The 17327-nt window shown below is 42.8% G+C and overlaps 1 protein-coding gene across 9 annotated transcripts in view; it reads left to right on the top strand.

Annotated features, from left to right (window-relative positions):
* Window positions 1-15971, top strand: part of PARL (presenilin associated rhomboid like) — a 54105-nt gene extending 38134 nt beyond the window's left edge. For 7 of the 9 annotated variants that reach the window (XR_012430901.1, XM_074031504.1, XM_074031503.1 and 4 more), the window contains 6 exons: window positions 1455-1550; window positions 3890-4039; window positions 5624-5694; window positions 11853-11954; window positions 12094-12191; window positions 15653-15971. Coding sequence is in view for 7 of the 9 variants with exons in the window: in XM_045386535.2 (XP_045242470.1) it covers window positions 1455-1550; window positions 3890-4039; window positions 5624-5694; window positions 11853-11954; window positions 12094-12191; window positions 15653-15764 (629 nt within the window). In the remaining 2 variants the exon portion in view is untranslated. The remainder of the gene's footprint in view (window positions 1-1454; window positions 1551-3889; window positions 4040-5623; window positions 5695-11852; window positions 11955-12093; window positions 12192-15652) is intronic. The other 2 variants (XR_012430902.1, XM_045386536.2) reach the window with 1 other exon arrangement.
* The last annotated feature ends 1356 nt before the right edge of the window (window positions 15972-17327 follow it).

Raw genomic sequence — 17327 nt, 5'->3', positions numbered from 1 at the left:
AACCCTCCCAAGACTCCAGTCCCTCTGAGGAGGCTCTGCCTGCCTACCCTTCCCAGGGTTCCAGGCTCCACACTGGGAGGTGCACACAGTGCTTTTCGCTCTTCATTGCCTGGTGTATGATCCCTTTTCCCATCTTTGCATAAATGCTGTCCCTCTCACCATCTTTAAAAGAGTTCTGGGTAATTATTTACCAAAGATGGTATAATGGCTGTCACAGTCCCCACTAGTGAGACATCTGATACAACTGATGGAATCAGTTCAACAAAATGCAATAAAATTTTATTTAATGTACTACAGAGAAAGAAAAAATGCTACCAATTAAGCTATCACATACCACCAATTATAAGATGCATCCTGATTTCAGATATTAAAATGAGAAAAATGTCTTAAGATCTGTGAAAAATGTAGCTTCCTTTCCCACCTCTCAAGTGGGAGAGCAAAAACTGGACAGACTAGAAATGCCAGGGGCTAGCTGAGAGCCTTACAGAATGAGCAAGTGCAGAAGCCACAGGTAACACCGAGACGTAGCAGCTGCCAGGGACTAGACAAAGAATATTTTCTAAAGTAAATCCTCTTACCAGAATGTTATTGAAATCAGTCCTTACTGGCATTGAAGAAGGTGAAAGTGCTACTTGCCTGTTGCTTACAGAGACTGGAGGAATAAAATTGTTTAAATTATTTTAATTCAACAAGTAGATGAATACCTGCTATGTGAAGGAGTTGTGGCAATTCATAAAATTAATATATTTTTTAAAGTTTGTAGTTTTCAAGAATAACTTAATTTCTTATCTAAAATCTAACAAGTTAATTCTATTATCAAATAAACCTCAATTTCATAGTAGTACTAACAACATCAACACTTACAGAAAAAGGAAAGTCACCCAACTCCCACATGTAAACAGACTTCAGAAGCAGTTGCAGAGTGTTTCTAAATTATCCCTGAATTCCTGTCACATGAGTATTTTTCTCAAACATGTTGACCTTCACCTACACAGATGACTCACATATGTTTCCATAAGCCGGCAGTAAGTTTAAGAAGCATACCATGCCCTGAGGAAAAAGGAGTAATGTTAGCTTTTCTACTCTTGGCCAAAGAACCTAATTTTATATATTACTTCTGTCTTTGGTTTGGCTATTATAGACAATAAATTATTGATCTGATTATTATTGAGAAGAGTAAACTGTTCTAAAGAAGTAAAATACGGATCTAGGGAAAGGAAGTTAGCTCCTAGAGCATTTGCGATTTCTCAGGAATTCTGTGACTTTACCAACCCTAGGCAGTGTTGATACTTTAAAAGCATTGATTTCACTTGGTTTTTTTTAGCTCACCCCCATCCCCCAAGTATACAGTACTCTTACATAATTGTGGAAGAGATCTTACAAGGCGGTAATTTAGATAAGACTTTTTTGCTTTTATTTTTAACCTCCCTAAATTATAAATATTTATTTTGTAGGTATTATAGCTGCAAATGTCCTTGTATTCTGTTTATGGAGAGTACCTTCTCTGCAGCGGACAATGATCAGATATTTCACATCGAATCCAGCCTCAAGTAAGTCGGACTTGTTTGATTTTATTTTAAGGTAGAAATAATATGAAAGAAATATGCTTTAGTTAATGAAAGTGCTGTAAAAAAGACGAGTTACCTATCGATAGCTACAAGCAAAATGCAGAGGACAGGCTGTAAGCTCCTTCATTGAGGACTGGGACCTCATCTCTCTTTTTCTTTTTCTTTTTTTGAGACAGAGTCTTGCTCTGTTGCCCAGGCTAGAGTACAGTGGTGCAATCTCAGCTCACTGCAACCTCCGCCTCCGAGGTTCAAGTGATTCTCCTGCCTTAGCCTCCCTAGTAGCTGGGATTACAGGTGCCCGCCACCACACCCAACTAGTTTTTGTATTTTTAATAGAGACAGGGTTTCACCATGTTGGACAGGCTGTTCTTGAACACCCGACCTCAGGTGATCCGCCCAGCTCAGCCTCCAAAAGTGCTGGGATTACAGGCATGAGCCACTGTGCCCAGCCTCATCTCTCTCAATGTAATATCCTAGATACCTAAAATGAACCTCACCCATAGCAAATATCTAAATATTTTTTGACAAATTATATTTGTCAAAAAGAAGAGCCTATTCTTTTTTTTTTGAGATAGAGTCTAGCTCTGTCGCCAGGCTGGAGTGCAGTGGGGGCAATCTTGTCTCATTGTAACCTCTGCCTCCTGGGTTCAAGCAATTCTCTTGCCGCTAGCCTCTTGAGTAGCTGGGATTATGGGCGCATGCCACCATGCCTGGCTAATTTTTATATTTTTAGCAGAGACGGGTTTTGCCATGTTGGCTAGGCTGGTCTTGAACTCGTGGCCTCAATGATCCGCCCACCTCAGCCTCCCAAAGTGCTGGGATTATAGGTGTGAGCTGCCATGCCCAGCCGACAAGTTTATTCTTTAAGGAAAATATTACATACAACTTTATAATTAACATAATTTACTTTTTCATTTTTTATTTTATTTTATTTTTTTGAGACAGGGTCTTGCTCTGTTGCCCAGGCTGGAGTGCAGTGACACAATCTTGCCTCACCGCAACCTCTGCTTCTCAGGCTCAAGTGATCCTCACACCTCAGCTCCCAGCAGCTGGGACTACAGGCGCATGCCACCATGCCCAGCTAATTTTTTTGTTTTTAGTGCAAATGAAGTCTCACTATGTTGCCCAGACTGCTTATTTTTTTTATTATCAACTTTTGCCATAAGGACAAGTTGCTTTAATTGAACTGAGAGTCTTTATGGGTTGCTTACGAAGTAGAAAAGAGATTTACTAAGACAGCTTTTTACCGCTTTTAAAAATGATGTCTTAAGCTGGGCACAGTGGCTCACACCTATAATCCCAGCATTTGGGAAGGCTGAGGCAGGTGAACTGCTTGAGCTCAGGAGTTCAAGACCAGCCTGGGAAACATGGTGAAACCCCATCTCTACTAAAAATACAAAAATTAGTTGGGCATGGGAGTGCGTACCTGTGGTCCCAACTACTCAGGAGGCTGAGGTGGGAGGATCACTTGAGCCCAGGAAGTTGAGGCTGCAGTGAGCCAAGTTCATGCCACTGCATTCCAGCCTGGGGCAACACAGCAACACCTCTGTCTCCAGGAAAAAAATAAAATAAAATAAAATGTCTTAATAGCTGTTGATGCCAGGTGCGGTGGCTCACGCCTGTAATCCCAGCACTTTGGGAGGCTGAGGCAGGCAGATCAAGAGGTCAGGAGATCGAGACCATCCTGGCTAACACAGTGAAACCCTGTCTCTACTAAAAATACAAAAAATTAGCCGGGCGTGGTGGCGGGCACCTGTAGTCCCAGCTACTGGGGAGGCTGAGGCAGGAGAATGTCGTGAACCTGGGAGGCGGAGCTTGCAATGAGCCAAGATCACGCCACTGCACTCCAGCCTGGGTGACAGAGCAAGTTTCCGTCTCAAAAAAAAAAAAAAAGAAAGAAAAAAGCTGTTTTTGTTTTCCATGTTTAATTTGTTTCATAGTTTTTTGTTTTTTGTTTTTTTGAGATAGTCTCACTCTGTGGCCCAGGCTGGAGTGCAGTGGCTCAATCTCAGCTCACTGCAACCTCCACCTCCCAGGTCCAGGTGATTCTCCCGTCTTAGCCTCCCAAGTAGTTGGAATTACAGGCGTGTGCCACCATGCCTGGCTAATTTTTATGTTTTTAATAGAGATGGGGTTTGACCACGTTGGCCAGGCTGGTCTTGAACTCCCAACTTAGTGATCTGCCTGCGTTGGCCTCCCAAAGTGCTGGGATTACAGGCATGAGCCACTACGCCCAGCCTACTTTTAAAAGTTTAAAATAGATAATTTTTATTGGCTGTGTGTTCCATGATTACCAGACCGTGTTTTTCTTTCTCTTGTAGAAGTCCTTTGTTCTCCAATGTTGCTGTCAACATTCAGCCATTTCTCCTTATTTCACATGGCGGCAAATATGTACGTTTTGTGGAGCTTCTCTTCCAGCATAGTGAATATTCTGGGTCAAGAGCAGTTCATGGCATTGTACCTATCTGCAGGTAATATGCTTTAATCTCAGGGCCTTTGAAAGTATAAGCACTCTAACCTATCTGCAGAAGGGACACAGGGAATGGTTACTGCCATATTCTACACGTAGTGAGTGCTCAGAATGTATTTGTTTCTCACAGTGTATGTAGAGAAGGGTGCCACAGATTGGTGGAGGTGTGCCTTTTCTGCTTCTCATTTTGCTGATTTCCTCTTACATATGAATTATGTGGGTATGCTTAATTTTAAGTTAGGATTAAGCACGTCATTTTTAAAATCTCATTGGGCCTTGATTTCTTTAGTTTAGGCCTACCATTTTATAGATAGTGGTTCCCAGTCTTCCCGGCTGCCTCAGTCTCCTGGGTCTTTGTTAAATAACCTTTAGCAAGCTCATTTCCCCCGGTGTGTTCAGTTCACAGAAAGCTTTAAATCAGAGCTATGCAATATGATTGTCAAGAATGAGCTTGTTCTGTCTTTCTTTGCAAGAATGTATGTTGGCACGGAACCACTTCCTAGCCATGGTCTTGAAGATGGTATCGTTTTCTTATTTCAGTTAGGAAATTCTCATGCCTGACAGGTCCCTAGATGCTGCTAATGTGACAGTTGGTCAGATTTTACTTACCTCTCTGTTTGTAAAATGTACTTACTTAATACAATATAAAAATTAATTTCTAAAATCTCTACATTTAGAAACAGTATATCTGGCAGTTTTGCTGTGCTGTAGTGAAAAACACTGAGCTTGGAGATAGACCCAGGTTCAGATCCTATTTCTACTACCAGCTGTGTGAAATGACTAAACCTCATGATACTTACCTCCTCATGATAAGGGGTTAAAGAAAGCACTAAATAAAAGCATCTACCACAAGGCCCAGAGTAGATGCTTAATTAGTGTTCATCGAATACTTATGTGTACCTAGTCCTTCAAAAAAAGCTGAGCATTGTCTTTGGCTTGTAAGGTAAGTGTGTAGTTCTTTCCCAAGCACTAGTTATGTTGTAGTTACCGTGGGTCTGTTTCAGATACATTAATTCCTGCTCCATAGGAAGTTTTTTAAAATGAGCCAAGTTGACTCAAATGACAGTGAAGCCAAAGAGACTTAAGGGAGTATCCAGTCTGTTGTCCTACCCCAGATATTCTGATTTAGTGTGTCTAGAGTACAGCCCAGAGAATATATTCCTGAGAATGAGTCTTCATGTTACAGTTGAGGAAAATGGTAACTGAGAAGTAAAGTGAGTGACCCTCACTCAGCAGATCATGCAGTAGGTCAGACTTTTCATCCCCTGTAAAGTCGCTGAAATGATAGGTAGCATAAGTATTCATGCCTGTATCCTCACAGTGATCCAGACTGAAACCTGACACTGTTTATCTGTGTGGAAGTCAGAAATGAAAACCGTACACCTGTAATCCCAGCTACTCCGGAGGCTGGGGCATGAGAATAACTTGAACCTGGTAGGCGGAGGTTGTAGTGAGCCAAAATTGTACCACTGCACTTCAGCAGCCTGGGCGAAAGAGTGAAACTCTGTCTCAAAAAAAAAAGAAAAAAAAATGCAAACCATTTTTATACCTCACTTAAGTTATTGTAATGTGACTTGTTTCTCAGGTGTTATTTCCAATTTTGTCAGTTACGTGGGTAAAGTTGCCACAGGAAGATACGGACCATCACTCGGTGCAGTAAGTATTTCTATTTAATTTTTTTAAATTTAATTTTTAAGTTTACTTTGAAATAAGTTTAGAATTAGAAGAATGTTGTAAAATTGATAAGGGCTTCTCATATGTCCTTCACCCTACATGGAAACCAAGAAATTAACATTGAAACAATACAGTTGACTAATTTTCAGTTACACATTTGTAAAGCTCTGTAAATTTCTGGCTGTGGCTTTTAACCATTGGCTCTCTCTCTATATATGTTTACCAGAATAGAGTATGTCTCAGAACAGTAAGTATGCAATCCTCATAAACCAAAGAGCCTAATCCAGTATTGGAAAATTCTAATTACAGGTTTGAATCTGGTGCTTTATCCTTCTATTCAGTCAATATTGGAGTGCCTGCTAGGTACTATGCTAGAGCCTGGGGATACAGCCAGTGAGCAAGATGATCACGATTATTTGTGATGGTTTTAGAAAGTGGGGAACAACAACAACGACAAAGGTTCCTGCCCTCAGAGCTCTTATATTCTGGATGCTTAAAACATTTTTTCTTAGACTGGATACAGTGGTTTACACCTGTAATCCCAGCACTTTGGGAGGCCAAGGCGGGAGGATGAGCCCAAGAATTCGAAACCAGCCTGGGTGACATACCAAGATCCTATCTGTACAAAAAATTTAAAAAATTAACTGGGTGTGGTGGCTCATGCCTGTAGTCTCAGCTGCTCAGGAGGCTGAGGTAGGAGGATAGCTTGAGCCTAGGAGGTTGAGGCTGCAGTAAGCTATGATTGCACCACTACTCTCCAGCCTGCGTGACATAGCAAGACCCTGTCTCAAAAAAAAATAATTTTTTTTAAGTGTTTTGAGGCTGAGTGCAGTGGCTCACACCTGTAATCCCAGCACTTTGGGAGGCTGAGGTGGGCAGCTCGCTTAAGGTCAGGGAGTTCAAGACCAGCTTGGTCAATATGGTGAAACCCTGTCTCTACTAAAAATACAAAAATTAGCCAGGTGTGGTTGTGCACGCTTGTAATCCCAGCTACTTGGGAGGCTAAGCCAGGAGAATTACTTGAACTCATGGCGTGGAGGTTGCAGTGAGCTGAGATCGCACTACTGCACTCCAGCCTGGGTGACAGAACAAGACCCTGTCTCAAAGAAAAGAAAAATTTTTTAAGCATGTTTTGAGTTTAATGGCAGATTTCTAGGCACATGGAAATCTTTATGTAATATTTCTTTAAACTACGCATTCAGTTTGTACATATTTAAATACTAATTCACTTAAATGCATTCAAATAGGGGGTTTTCTATTTAAAGGAACTCTAAAAAGGTTCAATTTTAAAAAGAATTCTTATGTAAAATAACCATTTCCTAATTTGTGTGTTCCCCAAATTTGTTTACACTTAATTTTCCTAGTGAGGCCTGTATTCTGTCCTATGACTGACACGCTTTCTTAAGCCCCCTTTTTTTCCTTCGTGGAATGTTTGTTTTCTTTATGAAATTTCGCTCTGGTATAATTTATGTATTTCGAATCATATTCTCTACCTCCTTCAACAGCTAAGCACCTAATATAGGAAGCCAGTGAAGACCACTGGGATGAATCACAGACTCAGAATTCGAATTTAGCTGGGGAAAAAGCATATACACATCTAATACACACTGAAAGGAATGAGGATTCTCTAGAGGACTATGGGGGCTCTGAGGGTGAAGAGACCTTTCTCATTAGCTGAAAGGACCTGCGAGGGCCTTTTGATGTGCTCTTGGACAACTGTTGTCCTCATCTTACAGATAAGAAACTGAAGTGCAAAATTAATGAAGTATGGCAGTAAGGTATTTGGAAGTAGATGGGGGTGAATCCTGGTTCTGCTACTTACCTGTGATTTCTAGAACATATTACTGAACTTCTCTGAACCTCAATTTCCCCATATAAAATGAGGATAACACCATCTATTTCTGATGTGCAAGGCAAGTTCATTTAGAGTGCTTAGCACAATAAGAAGCACATAGTAAAAAATGTGGACATGGTAGTTCCTGTTCAGTCATCAAAATCCTATAGAACCATGGTAGGATAAAACTATCCCCAAATATCTTAATGAATCTGATTAAAATTCAAGGAAATTAAATCACCAGGTATAATGGCATTTTTAATGAGAAATCTGGAAAAGAAAACTCCATTAACAAAGTTGTGTTGCTACAAAATGTAAAGTGTTAGTCCCCTTGGTTTAGTGAGATGTTATAAGATGAAGGGGATAACCAGGCACAGTGGCTTAGCCTGTAGGCCCAACACTTTGAGAGTCAAGGCAGGAGGATCACTTGAGCCCAGGAGGTTTGAGACCAGCCTGGGCAACATAGTGAGACCTCATCTCTACAAAAAATTTCACAATTAAGCTGGGGATGGTGGCATGCACCTGTAATCCTACCTACTCAGGAGGGGTGGGAGGGTAGGAGGAAGGCCTGAGCCCAGGAGGTTGAGGCTGCTGTGAGCCATGAACACACTGCTGTGCTCCAGCCTGGGCAATGTAGTGAGACCCTATCTCAAAAGAAAAAAAGTTGAATGGACTGTTCAAATATGTTTGTAAATTACTATATTGGTACTATCCTGGATAATTTTTAAACCTTTCTGTAGAGACAGGGTCTCCCTGTATTGCCAAGGCTAGTCTCAAGCTCCTGGGCTCAAGTGATCCTCCCACCTGGGCCTCCCAAAGTGTTTGGATTACTGGTGTGAGCCACTGCACCCAGCTAATGTGTTTTCTTATTCAGGTTGAGATTTTTCTGGTTCTTGATATGATGAGTGATTTTTCAGTTGAAGCCTAATCATTTTGGATATCATGAGACTTTGGATCATATTGAAATCTAGTGTTTTAGTAGTCGTCTTCTGACACTGTTCCGATGAGGAGAGGGGGTGCCGTGACTCATTACTGCTGGGTAGGAGTAGACATCCAGGTTGCTCACTCAGCCACCTTTGCCTCCTGAGGGATAGGGGCTCTTGTCACTGCAGGGCAGGGATGGGAGCTCAGGGCGTGCAGGCTACCTAGTGTCCTACCTCTGCTAATGTCGCTTTGGCTAGGAGGAGCAAGGGTGCTTCTTTCCACTGACACCGCCTGTTAGGCATATTGGGATGCCTCATTACAGTGTGGCAAGGGTGGAAGTCTAGGCTCTGCTCAGCCTTTGCGGGGCAGCCGTTTCTCTAAATATTGTCTCCAAGATCTCTGTTTTGCTAGGCTATCCTTTTTTGGTCCTTGACTAGAGAGAACATTTTGAGGGATGATCAGTATGAGGCCAAAAGAAAGCCCAGGGAACTCACCACCACAACATTCATTGAATCTCAGGCTTCCTAGCTGGTCCGCTTTCCTCTCCCTTTCAGAGTCGTCTTATATTTGTTTCATATGTAACACCCCGGGTCTTTAGCTCTGCTTAGCTTTTGTAAGCAGAGGGAACAGATTCACTTAAATTATAATACCAAAAAAAGTTAAAAAACATAAGTATGATAGATTTGAAGATTATGTAGATATAGAAGAATGTTCATGAGCGCAGGCGCAGTGGCTCACAACTGTAATCCCAGCAATTTGGTAGGCCGAGGTGGGTGGATCACTTGAGGCCAGGAGTTCGAAACCAGCCTGGCCAACATGGTGAAACCTCATCTCTACTAAAAATACAAAAATTAGTTGGGCATGGTGGTGTGTACCTGTAGTCTCAACTACTCAGCAGGCTGAGGTGGGAGAATAACTTGAACCCAGGAGGCGGAGGTTGCAGTGAGATCGTGCCACCTCACTCCAGTTTGGGCAGCAGCGAGACTCTGTCTCAAAAAAATATATATATGTTTATGAAATAAGTAAAAAAAATCAGATGTGCATATTGATTACAAGTATAGGCCGGGCGCGGTGGCTCAAGCCTGTAATCCCAGCACTTTGGGAGGCCGAGACGGGCGGATCACGAGGTCAGGAGATCGAGACCATCCTGGCTAACATGGTGAAACCCCGTCTCTACTAAAAAATACAAAAAACTAGCCGGGCGAGGTGGCGGGCGCCTGTAGTCCCAGCTACTCGGGAGGGTGAGGCAGGAGAATGGCGTAAACCCGGGAGGCGGAGCTTGCAGTGAGCTGAGATCTGGCCACTGCACCCCAGCCTGGGCGACAAAGCGAGACTCTGTCTCAACAAAAAAAAAAAAAAACAAGTATATAACCAGTGTACCTAAAAATACTGATGGAGAACAAAAGACCTTCACCTCTTCCCATGGACGCACACCTCTTAGGTCTGGTTGGATCAGGGTTCATGACTCACTGTACTGAAACTGTGTATGAACGTGAACGTTTTCTGAGAAGATAAGGTTTCATTTTCATTAAATTCTTCTTTCTGACTAGAAAAAGTGAAAAAAATCTCTCTTCATGGGAGTAAGCCCAAACATTTGTCAAAAAACAAGTTATGATTTATTCAGATGTATAAATACTTAAATTTATATAAAAGCCACATTGAGAAAATTCTAGAAGGATGATGGAACTGCTTCTTTAATATGCAATAATTACAATAAGTTATAATCACAAAAAAAAACCAGTGTTACATAGAATTGTACAGATAATGACAATTTTTTTTAACAGATGGAGAATAATCATCTATGGAACGGTAATTTAGAAGAACTTCATAGAATTATTATTATTATTATTATTTTTTGAGACAGAGTTTCGTTCTTGTTGCCCAGGCTAGAGTGCAAAGGCACGATCTCGGCTCACCGCAACCTCTGCGTCCCGAGTTCAAGTGATTCTTCTGCCTCAGCATCCCGAGTAGCTGGGATTACAGGCATGCACCACCATGCCCAGCTAATTTTGTATTTTTAGCAGAGCTGGGGTTTCTTAATGTTGGTTAGGCTGGTCTTGAACTCCTGACCTCAGGTGACCCGCCCACCTCAGCCTCCCAAAGTGCTGGGATTACAGGCGTGAGCCACTGCGCCAGGCAGAACTTCATAGAATTTTAATGCTCTTTCATATCAACTAATCAAATTATATTTGCTTCATTTTGGGGAAAAATGTAATTTTGATTTGTTTTGGGGTTGTTTTTTTGAGACAAAGCCTCATTCTGTCACCCAGGCTGGAGTACAGTGGCGCAATCTTGGCTCACTGCAACCTCAGCCTCCCAAGTAGCTGGGACTACAGGTGCACACTACCACGCCCAGCTAATTTTTGTATTTTTAGTAGAGACAGGGTTTCACCATGTTGGCTAGGCTGGTCTTGAACTCCTGACCTCAGGTGATCCAACTGCCTTGGCCCCCTAAAGTGCTGGGATTGCAGGCGTGAGACACTGTACCTGGCTACAATTATAGACTCTTGCACAGAAGCCAGCTTGGTCAAAATTCAGGTCTTCTTGGGCTCTCCTTTTGAGAAATGTTCATGCTGTCCTTCCATCTTGAAATTACCCTAACTTCTAAGATTGCAACCTGAGCTTGTTTCCTTGTTGAGGCCACTTGGCAGTTATATGAGGGACTGGGGACATCTGAGATCTCTGGGACTCATAATACTTTTCTTTAAAGTTTTAGTAATTCCCCAAATGTAAGATAATCTTGTATTGTGAAGCAACCTGTTACATAGAAGACATTAAGAAAACATTGATTAAGAGAGGTAGATGCTGTTTTCCAGAAATAACCTTCTTAATATGAAAAGGTAGGAACCTTTCTTTTTAATGATAGGGGCTTCTTTTAAAAGTTATTTTGCTCTTAGGTGTCTTTTTTTTTTTTTTTTTTAACATTCATAAATAATTAAAAACTTACGGAAAGTTGAAGGAAATAGTACAAGGGACTCCCATATAGTCTTTTTTGTTCGTTTTGTTTTGAGATGGAGTCTCGCTCTTTCACCCAGGCTGGAGTACAGTGGTGCAATCTCGGCTCACTGCAACCTCTGCCTCCCGGGTTCAAGCAATTCTCAGGACTTGGTCTCCTAAGTAGCTGGGATTATAAGCACCTGCCACCATACCTGGCTATTTTTTTTTTTTTTTTTTTTGTATTTTTAGTAGAGAGAGGGTTTTACCACATTGGTCAGGCTGGTCTCAAACTCCTGACCTCAGATAATCTGTCTGCCTCAGCCTTGTGCTCACCTAGAAATGTGCAGCATATAAACTTTCTAGAAAATGTGCTGCTCTTTAGACCTTGTAGCCATAAGCAGCTGCATGTTGCGTTTCCCATTCTCCCTGCTGTGTTGCTTTGCAGTCTGGCGCCATCATGACGGTCCTCGCAGCTGTCTGCACTAAGATCCCAGAAGGGAGGCTTGCCATTATTTTCCTTCCGATGTTCACGTTCACAGCAGGGAATGTAAGTATTTTTATGAAGTGCAGTTCTGGGGATAGTGGTGATGTTTTTATGTTGAGTGGGTTCTTGCCCTTACGTTAGAAACGTCAGTGCTGGAGGAATCACAGTTGTGCCACTTCTCTTGTTTCTTGCTGCCTTTCAGGCCCTGAAAGCCATTATCGCCATGGATACAGCAGGAATGATCCTGGGATGGAAATTTTTTGATCATGCAGCACATCTTGGGGGAGCTCTTTTTGGAATGTAAGTTTGAGTGTAATTGATTGCTAAACTGCTTCCTTGGGTTATGCCCTCCTCCTACCCCCAGTCCCCACAGCAGAGTGAGACATTGAGCTATGCAACAGAAGCAGAAGCAGGTGGGCTTGGGAGGGTCAGGAAACCTCAACATGGCTTGCTTTGGGCTTACCCAGCCTAGCTGGCTTATTCGTAGAGACAGTCTGTACCTTTACCCTACCCTTAACCTTAAGTTGCCCCAACTCCTGGCCTGTTATTCCCAGCCCCCTCTTAGAAGACTGTCGCCTGGCCCCCAGTCTGTGCTGTCATCTCCTTTTTCCCCTTCAGACTTTCCTGTCCTCCTCTCCCCTGCCTGGCATCCCACTCTGTTACCCCGACCTCGGTCTCACCAGTGCTGTGCAGACATGCTGAGTTGGCGGAGCCATTACTCTGCATGACTGGAGTAGAGGCCGGTGACTGCAAACCAGTGTGGACACTTGCTGAGCACCTGCTGTATGCAGGCACCAAGCTAGTTCCCTTATGTTACACTGTTACTACTCCCATTTTACTGATGGGAAACTGAGGATCAGACATTATCTTCCCCAGGCCAAACAGCTCTTCAATAGCAGAGCAGAGCAGTAAACCCACCTCTGTAAGCCCTTTCCACCCCCATCACACCATGTGGAATTGGTTGCTAAACTGCTTCCTTGGGTCACGGCAAATGGCATTGTGGCTACAAGACCACGTGTGCTTCAGACAATGGGGTTTTGTCTACACTAGTAGTTAGTAGCAACTCTATCACGGAAATGCGGTCGGGACTCTTGACAACCATCTGACTGTGGGAGACCCTTCTGCATGAGTCTGTTGAGCTGGATCCCCTCAGGGCCTGTCTTGTCTTCATTAATGTTGCCTTTTGCCCTTACTTGGTTTTTATTGTGTTCCGTGACAGTGGAAAACTTAAATTTTTTTTACTAAAAAGAAAAATCTATTCTAAGTGAAGCAGTTTTTCCCAGTAGGTGGCAGGACTAAATGTGATTATGCCATTTATCATTTTAAGTGATTAGTGTGTAGTACATGCAAGGTCTAGCTCTAACAGCAGTACAGTATAAATAGTAGAAACTGACCTGATATTACAGTATGAGAAACATGAAGGGGTTCTGTTTTATGAGCTCTAAATTTATCTGGATCCTTCCATGTATACTTCAAGGGTCTTCTCCCCAGTAGATTTTTATTCATCTGCACTATAATTAGATGGCCTTTTTCCATTCTGAAAATAATTGGATCAAATGCATTTTAAAGTCCAGGGTCTGAAAGGCAGAGGAATCCTTTCTCTTTACTGTTTCTAATTTAAACTCCTTTTTATTTACTGGATCTCAGTCATGTCCAGAATTCATCTTTTCTAAAAGCTTTAATCTAGATTTAGAAATCTAAAATATTTTTTTTTTTTTTTGTTAAAGTGCCCTGATTTTGTTGGTGGTAAAGACTCCATTATTATCCACTTATACATTTCCCTGACTTTGCCTCTGACCAAATCTTATAGTATTCACATTGTACTGTTGCAGTAGTAATAGCTAACATATTAATATGCTGAATATTTGCTGTGTGCCTAAGCTAAGGATTTAATTCTCTTAAAATCCTGTGAGGTATTTTATTTTACAGAAAAAGAAACTGCTTAAAGAAAGTAACTTATCCAGGTCACACAAGAATTGCAGAGCTGGAGTTTCAGATGAGTGCTGGCTTGCGCCGCCGCTGCAGAAAAGAGTGCCCTAGAAATCAGTCATCTTGCATTTCCCAATTTTAGTTTAGCCAAATGAAAAATTCCATTTGGATTTATGAGTATAGTCAGACAGTATACCTGTGAAATTAAAGTATTTGACTCTTTGCTTGAAATAAGTAGGTTAAAAAGATGTGGGTGGCCGGGCACAGTGGCTCATGCCTGTAATCCCAGCACTTTGGGAGGCTGAGGCAAATAGATCACTTGAGGTCAGGTATTTAAGACCAGCCTGACCAACATGGTGAAACCTTGTCTCGTCTCTACTAAAAATACAAAAATTAGCCAGGCGTGATGGTACTTGCCTGTAATCCCAGCTACTCGGAGGCTGAGGCAGGAGAATCACTTGAACCTGAGGGGCGGAGGTTACAGTGAGCCGAGTTCACGCCACTGCACTCCATCCTGGGCAACAGGGCGAGACTCTGTCTAACAACAAAAGAGATTTTGGAAAACACTTTATTAATGAAGAGTTTCTCACAAAGTGATTTTTTGGGGGAGAATTTTTACAATTGCATTGGAATATTAGGGTGCTCCTTTTTCTCCTGTTCTAAATTCAGAGACTAAGCACAGAATTTTTATTACATGCTGATTAATTAATGTGTATAATCAGATTTTAACTATATTTAGTGAATATTAATATTCAGGTACAAATCAAGCCCTTTATAATTAAACATACACATTCAAAACATTTTTTTAAAATATTAAAACATTAAACTGCTATTCTGATCTGCTCTAAGTCAAACAGCATTTTTTCGGTCAGGTGTCTGGGAGCTAGATGCAAGATAACAAAATCTGGTCTCTGCCTCAGGGAACATGAAATCTGTTTGGGGAAGCCAGAGCAAAAATAAAGGTTTCAATAGCCAGCTCTCACTAACTGCCATTGGAAATCCACCACACATCCTCCAGGAAGCCTTTCTACACCCCCAGTGCCCTCAGGAGCTTCTCAAGGCAGGCCCTTCCCAGAGCTCAGTGTGCCCCTCAGCTCACAGGAGATACTCCCTACACGCTGCAGAAAAGTCCAGTGCTTGCAGCGCAGGCCTCAGCAGCAGATTCGGGCTCTAATCTCAGTCTGCTGATTCCTCATTGTGGAGCCTGAGCAGGCGAAGTTACTAAACTTCTCTGTGTGTCAGCCTCCCAGGCTCATTGCTTCAGGCCGCAGTTAGCAGTTAGGCTGTGTGAATAGGAGAGTGGGGATCGGAACTATGGATCTTAAAGTGGGGCAGAGTTTGGATGAGCTGTCCACCCTTCCTATAGCTAGGAGGAAGATGATGGAGGCATGTCAACTGGGATAGCCATTCTGGGTCAGTGCTGATTCTGACACTTCAGAACATCGAGTCAGTCTGACCTGCGAGTGAGCCTTGATTGACCGCTTAGAAACTATTAGCACCTTGGACAAGCTACTTTCTTTCAGACCTGGTTGCCTCATATCTCCAATGGGAAAAGTGGTACTTAACTTGCAGATAGTGGTGAATCAAAAGTAGTATATGTGAAGTACTTACACATTGCAGAGCATTCAGCCATCGTCCCATCCTACTTCTGCCTTTTACATAGTCTAATGTGAACGTTCAATCATTTCTCTACGAGAGTCAGTTTTAATAGGCTACATAGTGAGTGGCATTCGATTTTTAAAATGTCAACTTTGTATCTATCACCATGCTGCTTACCATTTGTATGTCACACTGTTTGAATGTCAGACCTGGTTTGTTTTTCTTTTCTCCAGATGGTATGTTACTTATGGTCATGAACTGATTTGGAAGAACAGGGAGCCTCTAGTGAAAATCTGGCATGAAATAAGGACTAATGGCCCCAAAAAAGGAGGTGGCTCTAAATAAAACTGGGGTTGGACAGTAGTGATGCATCTGGTCCATGACGCCTGAGAGCCCCAGAGCACCGGCCCCAGAGTGACCACGGCTATGCTCCCGCCTGGAAGATGCCAGCATCTGGCCTCCCAGTGTTTTCAGCTGCGCCCCCCCAGTCTGTCTTTTTAGAAAGTGAATGATGATAAAGTTGTGAAATAAAGGTTTCTATCTAGTTTGTAAGCAGATGTGTGCGTTCTCTCTTTAAGGGGCGGACACGGCTCTGGCATTTTGCTTTGGTCATTGCATTGACATCATTTGAGCCAGGACCTGGGGAGAGTGCATGCTGAAAGGCCTGATCAGAACATGAAGCCGCTGGTGCCTGTCTGTGGACCCTCCAGCGCCTCTGCTTAGCCTTCACTCTTCCTCACCTACCCCTTCCCTGGGTTGGCTGCAAGTAAAAGTCAAGAGTATCCCCTCTCTGGCATGATCTGAAATAACAGCTGCAGTATTTTCTCAGTTTTCCCAGGAAAGGTAGTGTTTTCTGGCAGTGAGTGGCACATACAAAAAGCTATTTTCAGGTTTTGCTTTCTAGGTTCAATTTGTAGATACATTAAGAGGTGGAAGGAAGTGATTTGGGTAAATTCAGACTTGAAGCTGAGCCGAATTTTATCTTCGGTTTGAAAGTATGTTCTAATTGAAGCGTCTTACTGAAATAGATAGTAGTGGTTGTCATCACAGCCTCACTGTCGGGGAATTCATGTTACCCTCGTGATTGAGAATGACATCTAGGAAACGCAGTTTGAGAGTTTGTTGTTCTTGGAGTTACAGGATAATTTTTAGTCTTTTCATGGCCTCAAAATGTTATGCCAAGTCTTGCACCTTTGTCCTGGGAGGAGTGAAGGCCCTGATGTCAGCCTCATGTGGCCGATCTGACTCAGGTTGTGTGCCATGGGGCGATGGGAATGGCAGCTTTGGAAAAGGAGTGGGAGTGGTGCCCACCTCGCCAGGTAGGTGAGAACTGCATGGGAGCACGCGCCCAGCACATAGAAATTGTCCAGTATTTGGCAGTCCTTCATATCCTGCTTCCATCAGGCTGGATTTCTACTGTGATGGGCAGTTACTCTTCGCAGGCACAGGATTCTGTTCTAAACTCGTATCACTTCTAGGGGAGAGAGTTATCTTAACCCAGCCATCATTTTGCCAATGAGGAAACAGGGCACACGTGATGTAGGGGCAGTGTCCAAGGCCACACTGCTTTGCTCTGACACCCGCTAACAACTCTGCGACACAGATGAGTTAAGATGCATTTTCCAGAGATAGGATAGGAGGCTGAGTTCATAGGGACATTCCCTCTAGAATCCAACGTTAATTGACATCATGCTTTGGGCAGACCAGGCAAAGAGGCAATGAAGATGTTTCTCTGTCCCTGCTTTGTGACTGGGAAAAAGAACTCCCTGTAGCACCTCCTGGTCCATAAAACCCCTCGATGCTGGAACCTCTGTGCGTGGCCTGGGGAGGCCAGAGCCTGGCTGTGGCCAGAAAAGCCTTGCTATCCACAGCCCCCCCTCCTGATTGCCCACGAGGGAGCTTCACTTT

This window comes from Macaca fascicularis, chromosome 2 (assembly GCF_037993035.2).
Source record: "Macaca fascicularis isolate 582-1 chromosome 2, T2T-MFA8v1.1".
Lineage (NCBI taxonomy): Eukaryota > Metazoa > Chordata > Mammalia > Primates > Cercopithecidae > Macaca > Macaca fascicularis.
This window is presented reverse-complemented; position numbering and strand designations above follow the sequence as displayed.